The sequence below is a fragment of the Medicago sativa genome, chromosome 4 (assembly GCF_051527215.1).
Source record: "Medicago sativa cultivar Bolivia chromosome 4, Bolivia_mono, whole genome shotgun sequence".
Taxonomy (NCBI): Eukaryota; Viridiplantae; Streptophyta; class Magnoliopsida; order Fabales; family Fabaceae; genus Medicago; species Medicago sativa.
Window position 1 is genome coordinate 31,256,315 of NC_140752.1, and position 8,607 is coordinate 31,264,921.

The 8,607-nt window shown below is 33.7% G+C and overlaps 1 protein-coding gene across 1 annotated transcript; it reads right to left on the reverse strand.

Moving 5' to 3' along the window:
- Positions 1-6,636: 6,636 nt before the first annotated feature.
- On the reverse strand, positions 6,637-8,361 carry LOC146927767 (uncharacterized). The gene is made up of 2 exons (XM_085708184.1): positions 8,035-8,361; positions 6,637-7,681 (listed from the first exon to the last, which is right to left on the reverse strand). The coding sequence occupies exon 2, from the start codon at positions 7,618-7,620 to the stop codon at positions 6,835-6,837; it is 786 nt and encodes a 261-aa protein (XP_085564310.1). The 5' UTR covers positions 7,621-7,681; positions 8,035-8,361; the 3' UTR covers positions 6,637-6,834.
- Positions 8,362-8,607: the final 246 nt, after the last annotated feature.

Here is an 8,607-nt window from a genome sequence, read left to right on the forward strand (position 1 = left end):
ATGAGCCTTAAAACGTCCTAGAAAATAATAAAGAGTTTAAGAAGGTTGTTAAAGAGAAAGGTAAGAGTAAGGGTCCTAAACTATATAACTTAATGAAGGAGTGGGTTTAAGTGTAATTAGAAGTGATTAACTCAGGATAATAACAAGCTTAAATAGGAACCGAGGATAGTAACCTATGAGAATCTAATGGTGTCAAGATGGCTTGAAAATAGAAAGTGAAAGATAAATATGGGAGACGCTATGAGGAATATTAATCGAGAGGTTAATACTTAAATTAGAATGGATAATGGGGACTATTAGGATGAAAGACGTAATAATGGAGAGAACGAATGACGAGAGTAGATTCTAAAATGCAGTAATGAGTAACGAAGGAATATGATGTGTACATATGCTTGTATAAGATGTTGATTAATGGTGAGAAGTTATTGTCGTGTGATGAGGATCTATGTTGAGATAATAATTGTTGAATGGTGAGGATGAATGATATCATAATTAATGATGTTTTGTGAATGACGAGTAATGACGATGACGTGTCTTATTTAGGGTGACGAGTAAATGATGAAGTGAGTTATGTTATGAGTAGGAGTTAAAACATTGGGTAAGTTAGGGAATGATAATAAAATTGAGAAAAGATATCAAGTTGATTAAGGGTAATAAGACGAAAAATTACTAGAGCAAATAGTGTGCGTATGTGGTGAGTCTAAAAGCACACGATTTAGTAAAAAGGGTATAAGACGATGATAATATGGGATGTGAAGTAGGTTCTTTTCTGAATAACTAATGAGTTGAAATATGATCTCCTTAACCCAATAATGAGTCTAAGAATACCGTTGAGTGAAAGAGCGAATGAACCAAGGTAGTTAAAGAACTTAAGATGAGTATTAGACAGTAACGTATAAGGTGTAAAAATGAATAAAGAATATGATCGTAAACAATGAGAAGGTCGTTAAGACGAAATGTAAGGGAAGGTAGGGAGTTGTGAATTAGGTAATGATAGACAATATGAATGATAATAACGATGAAAAGGATGGGAAACAATTAGAAGAGAGCAAGATGAGTAGGAAAGCGGATAAGCGGTAATAGTTATAATGTTTGACGATAATAACAACAACCGGTATCGAGAGAATAAAATCTTGAATTATAAAGAAGCCTTAGTGAGGAAAGTTTCTGAAGTCAAAAGTATTGAGAAAGTGAGATAATAAATTTAAATTAGGATTAAGTTAAGATTAGGAGAATAGTCGATGTATAGATGACGACGAATGTGAGAACAAGGTAATAAGACTAAGAATGAGTAATAGGTTATGCTATCAGAAGTAAAGTATATAGAGAGCTAGAATAGATGATGGGATAGAGTATGTCTGTAAGATGAATAATAAAATAAAATAAAATAGAGGGATGTTGATGTAGAAATGAGTCATGTGTAAAGGTTAGATTAATGAAGAGAATAAGTGGTGATATAAACGGTTGATAGAAAGTATTGATGAGGAATCCTATAACTATGACAAAGAGTGTCGATGATTAATATTAAATATATATATATATAGTAAATACGATGAGAGTGATAATGATTAATTTATGATAAAGGTGAGGATGATAATGTTTATATTTTAGTGATGATGAGGATGACAATAACTATATCATTATGATGATGAGAGTGATGTATATAATGATGATGAGAGTGATATATATATATATATATATATATATATATATATATATATCATGGTGACGAGAGTAGTATATGATGATGATTTGTGTGCTTGCATTAGAGTCGTGCATTTTAGTGAGAGTCTTGCATTAATATGTGAATTAATTGAATATGTGTATACTTGTGTTACTTGTAGAATTGATTTTTATGCATTCATATAGAGTCTAAGACTGATGGAGTGCATGACTAATGGAGAAGTCCAGTAACATATCTCTGGAAAACTATGATGAGATAGTGGAGACTATATTCTTCTGATATTTATTTAATGTGCATGCTTTTCCCTATTATTATGTTATGGCAGGATTTCTCACCCCTTATTTTGATGTGTTGTTTTCTGTACGGTGACTGTACCTTGAGTACAGACACTCAGGTTGACAAGGAGTAGTTGTGGGACGTTTTAGAGGATGGAGATGATGGGATGCCCTCCGTTTAGTTTTGTTATTTAGTAGTTGAATAAGTTGTAGTCGCTACGAGCTCTGATATTGTAACACTAGGGTGGGGTGGTGATTTAATTTTTAATTGCAGTTTGAGTCGAATCTTGAAAACTTTTTTACTTTCCTTTTATGATGTTAAATGACGTGAATAATTTTACCAATACAATCAGTGAATTGTTTTCCTCTGTTTGACAATATTTACTATAAAAGAATTTGTAATGCTTTTATATGATTAATGATGAATTTGTAACATCCTCTCTATTAAATATATTTTTATTATTTAATAATTATCGTCGGGAATTAGGGTGTTACATTTGTTGTGACTATCTTGGATTGAATTGTAACATTATGTATGTGAAGATTTTGATTCTTATGTTGTAATGACTTTCTTGCCTAATATTTGTGATGTCATACAAATTTGACTTAATTTCTCGCGTGTTCTTCTCACTTATTTTATACTAATACATGTTCTCTAAACTCACCCTTTCGTTGTTTGTGTTTGCTGGAATGGCCCTACGGTTGCGAAATCGCAGTTCTATAGGTTATGAGTCTTTGAGTCAAGTGTGTACCTTCTAAGAGGACTTGTTTTGTGTTCGTCAATTATTTTGGAAAAATGGTTCGCTTCGATAGGTGGCATCTGGTTCAAATTAATTTTCTATTTAAGCTCATCACTTGTAATCAAATTTGTAAAACCTTTGTAATTTTCAAATGATAGTCGTAGAGCCAATTTTTTGTGTTATTAATTTTACAAATAATTGAATATGGATTGTATGTGTCGATTGTGGTCTTCTCATCTCAAAAAAATTTTGAAAATATATTTTAACAATTTGAAGTGACTTAAATTATATAAATATTAAGCATATTATTGTAGGGTTAGGGTGTCACAAATCTAGTCCCTAGGCACTAGATCGGACGGCACGAAGCCACGATCTTGGTAACTTAAAGATAACGAAGAACATAAAACCGGATGGCACGAAGCTACAATCTCGGTAACCAAAGAGACTTTGGAACCCTTACCCGGGAGACATCAAGCTACGACAACGAACACTCCAAGTACCTCACAAGAAACACCCTGTAAAGCCTAGTGAGGCCACGATCCTAGTAACACGAAGCCACGGTCCAGGTAGCTCAAAGACTACGAAGAACATCAAACCAGATGGCACGAAGCTACAATCTCTGTAACCAAAGAGACCTTGGAACCCTGACGATATCAAGCTACGACGATAGACACTCCAAGTACCTCACAAGATACACTTCGTAAAGCCTGGCGAGGCCTTCACATCCCGAAAGACTGTAGCCTGGGGGGGCTACTATTCTTAATTGGGATGAATCCTAATCCAGCTCTGCTCGGGTCCGACCTGAGTCCACTAATCACGCGACACCATACGATAAACACACCCTAAAATCCACTAGATTATGCTACGGGTCGAGGGTTACACACGAGGTTCGAGAGTTTATGACGCCTACACGTGCCGAGGGAAGCTCACTGGGGCTGAGAGTTACCCACGTCCGTACTAATTAATAGGTACGGTTGTCAGGATAAGGTTTATCAGCTAAGCCCTATCTAACTACCTTATATATATATATATATATATATATATATATATATATATATATATATATATATATATATATATATATATATATATATATATATCAAGCATTAAGCTTGGGACAAGTATGACACTTCTTACCCTAAACTTGTGACCTCTTCTCTCGAACACCTTCCTTACTTGTATATCAGAGCAAGTGTATGTACACAACCCCCTCCATCTCACCGGGGCTGATGATCAACCAAAGTCACGAGAATCATCACCTCACCGCATTTTAATAGAACCAGGCTTACGGCGAAGAGATTGATGGATCAACCTCTACAAACGGCATATCCAAAGAAGTCAATCACCCTCTTAGGTTCAAGCGTATCAGAACCATATATAACACTAAAAATACAAATGGCAAGCACATGTATAAATAGTAAAAAATTGCGAGAACATAACGTGACACTACCTACCTTATTTTACGTCAAAACTTGAGAAAGGATATAAATATCCGATTATTTGTCATATAGTAAGATGCAATCAAAAGCATAAAAAATCAGATTGAAGAGGTGCTAATTAAGCTGCTACTTAAATATAAGTGGCTAACATAAAAATGTATAATTTCTTATCTATGGACTATATAAAGAATAATGAGTAAATAGTCACTTTAGTCCCTCATTTTGTACCTCGATATGACAAAGGTCCCTGACTCGATATCTGAAATCCCTAAATGTCATCTAATTCTCTCTTTTTTCAAAATCAATTTTCCATTAAACACCAACTTACTGCTAGGTCCCTGATTGTGCATACTTACTATCAGTTATGTATCTGACAGTAAAAACTATGTGATGATCCAAGGTCAACTATGTGATGATCGTTAGTATATTTATGTACCAAAGTTGCTAAATTATAAGCAAAAACTGTGGTGCAATATTTTGTTCAACATTTTGTTGAATCATTATGTAATGACTTGTTGAATTATATATATGCCCAAATATGGTACAATCTTTTGATTGTTCTATGGTTGACCTTTTTGTAATGACTTAATAGTTATGTTCAGGAAACATTCTGGTATTCAATTATGGAATTATTTTGGCAAGTGTTATAATAGTTTACAAGCTTTTTAACATAAATACCCAAAATATCAAATGTTGCAATGCCTCCTTCATGCTTCTTACACTAATGTCTTACTCTTGTCAGTAGGTAGCATTTTGTTAAACTAACAACTAATCAGTGACCTTAGTGAGGGTACATGTTTACTGTCAGGGACCTAACTGATAGTAAGTATGCATAGTCATAGACCTAACAATAAGTTGCTCTTTAATGGAAGATTGATTTTAAACAAATGATACAATTTGATGACATTTAGGGATTTGAGATTCAATTTGGGATATTGATTATTGATTCAGGGACCAAATTGACTATTTTCTCCTTTCACTTTAGTCCCTGTGACACCTCATATGTCATGTCATCGTAAAACCTATGCCACATCATCACTTAACAAAATTATTTAACGCCAGGGACTAAAGTGATAACAGAAGTGCATAGTCAGGGACTTCTTTATATTCAATCCTGAGTCAGAAACCTTTGTAACAACGAGGTGTAGAGTCAGAGACTAAAATGACGATTTGCTCAAAGAATAATGGAATAGAGTATTTAAAGCACATTCTGTGTAAAAATTAACCAACTCACAATCCTACTAATCATTATCTAAAGTAAAGTAGCTATAGAAACTAAAAGATAAATGCACATCACAAATCCTTTCAATCCTTCCATAATGATGAACAAAAAATGAAATATTCAAGCATTTTTTGCAGCTCCTTATAGATATTTTTTTCTTTTTAATGACAAACCACCAAGGGAATGTACAACAGCCATATAGTGTACTTCATAAGTTCAATATTAGAATCTGAATTTCGTATAGAAAGTAAGCTAAGCTCAAAATTTTCTCCAATTCTATTTGTCAGATATTTGTCTTCATGGTTGCTTAGGTTGCTCAGTAATTCTGTATATATAATTTCTCTGCAAATGTGTGACTTATTGTGTTACATTTTACAATTCATTAGCTTGTGGAAAAGAAAAGAAAAAAACAAAATTCAATGCATCAAATAGATACTAACACCATGCACAATATATGAAGGAGCTAAAAATCAAAGCAGTAGGCCAAAATATGGAACAAACTCAGAATGATGGCAACTATCTCTTTTCCCTTTGGCTTAGATCCAAAAGGGTGACCATGCTAATTAAAACAAAGTTATTACAGTGGCCAATTCTGCCACAGTAAAACCAAAAAATAAAATCCTACAAATCATATAACCCAATGTTTTCATCTCTATATGCAGGGTTAAATTCAGATGAAGTTCAATTAATATAACCCAATGTTTTCATCTCTGTATGCAGGGTTAAATTCTTTTTTATATCTAGACAGCACCATTTAAAGATTCTGCAACAATTTTACTTTTTATGCTCTCAATTCTTAAATGCTTGGTATCATATTAATGTCTAGTTACAACCTCACAATTTTACTTTTTAGAAGGAAATGTTGTTGCAAAAATTGGTTGAATTTCATTCCATAATGCAACTCACAAATCTGAATCCCTCTTGTCATAAAGGGATATGAGCCACTAGGAATTTTAATAATAGACTAAAGCAAAGAAAACATGACTTCCTTACCAAAATTCATTAAGTTTCAATAGATTAAGTATTAAAAGAAAGGGTTAATAGAAATGTGTTTTCTATAGGGAAACTCTGATTCAAACGTGAAAACACAAAAGGTTGAGAATAAACTTCTCATTCCTATATATGTCTGTAAGAATGCAATATGCCAAATGCTTAACATGTGAAACAGTTGAAACAAATCATTGAAAGTATAACCTGTGACGATTTTAAGATTATAAATTCCGATCATTTTAATCTCCAAAATTTGCAAATAGACAAAAATATATCAAAATCAAAATACGTCAGTCATTTGTGGTATAAGATGACAGATGAATGAAAATAACCGATGTTTTACAATTGTAGGTACTGATCTGATGAAACTAAAATTTTATAAAACTCAAACTATCACTATGCATCATCGCCATTGTCATCGCTAGAGCGATCATTGTCAGTGTCACTATCACTATCCTTATAACTATCACTATTCACTATCACTTTAACTTTCATTTTCACTATCATTGTCACTATCAATATCACTATCGCTGTCACTGCTGATGTCGCTATCTACCTCATCCATGAAAATCAAGTCATTCACGATGACTTCTACAAGAAGGTTACAGTTCTTGAACAGATAATTAATAAATTGGCGATATTTTTTGATCAAATTACCAGATAAGTTAATCTTGCGGAGTTTGGGAAGTGCCAAGAGTTTACGATCATCATCATCATCTAGTTTAAAATCGTATTTACTAAAATTCATGGGATAACTGAGGTCAAGTTCTTCTAGTAAAGGGAAACTATCAGCAATAAAGAAGAGATCACTCTTTCGAATACTAAACATTCCGGAACAAGTGAGAGAGGTCAAATTTTTCATCTGTTTGGACAAAAGTACCATCACATCTCCATGAATGCCACCTTTGTTGGAAAAATTGAGAGATTTGATGCCTAAAGGGAAATCTTCAGTGTGGCAAAGAAGCAAGTTTAGGTGTCTGGCTTTCGAGAGGTCGAGGGATCTAAGGTTGGGGAACCTTTGGAAGCAGCGGTCAAGGAAAGGGATTGTTTCATCAGAGATTGCGATGGAGAATCGGAGACGGTTGGTAATGGAGAGAAATTGTGTGGAGACAATGGAGAGATGTTTTAAGTAGCACTCGGTGACGCCGTCGTTGAGGAATTTGAAGATGATCTCCCATAACTCATCTGGTAAATATGGACATGCTGCTGCCAGTTTTCGTTTTTTAGGGCTATTTTCTGAATCATATTTGGGATAAGTGGCTTCCTCCATTACGAGCAATTCAATCAAACTGCAACACCAGTACAAAGAGATGCATGGTCTTCACCAGATCCTGAAACAGCACATCAAAACCGAAAACAATGTTTTTGTCAAAAAAAAAAAAAACCGAAAACAATGTTAAATTGAAAGAAGAAAAACTACTAGATTGAGAAGTGTGTAAACATTTTGAAACATTTTGAATCAATAGGAAACGAAAATCAAATCTGGAAACAAGAAATTAGAAACACGAGGACCAAAGAACTAAATGGAATCAACATGAAACATATCCAGAATAAAAGAAAATCCATCAAGACAGAAATCGCAAACTTAGCACAAATGATAAATAAATCACAAGTCAGAGTTTTAAGAAACCAGAAGACACAAAAGCAACAAAAAAAAAATAAAAGGAATGAAACCATAACATACCAAATTGATGAAGATGCGATCGCAAAACAAAATTGTGTAATCAGTCACAAAACTGCAGTTTGAAGGAAGCCACGGATCATCGAAGAGATTTGACAAAACTCCTGAAATGGGAGAGAAGATGCAACAAAAAGAACATTTCGGATCAGAAGGAAACAAAAATTGGAAACAAGAGGACAAAAAGAACAAAGATTCCACCCTAATTTTTTTTTTGAAGAAAAAGATTCTACCCTAATTAAAGAGTGATAAAAAAATCACTAATAAAATTTCTACCTACCTTGTTTAAGCAGTAATGATGAGTGGATTTGAGAGGATTTTGATGGGTTTACAATGCATTTGATGGGTTTGGGAAGGGGACTGGATGGGTCTAGGGTTTCGATGAAGAAGAATGAATAAATATAAATATAAGAAATAAACTACAGAAAGATGGAGGGAATTTTCTAAAAAAAGAGGGAAATTAATATGTAAGTGCGCCCAAATTGTGTGTGAGCTGGAAAAAAATGTAAATAATGGTGAGTAAGGCCTAAGGGTGTTCATCTTTCAAAAAAAAAAAAAAAAGGCCTAAGGGTGTTCATG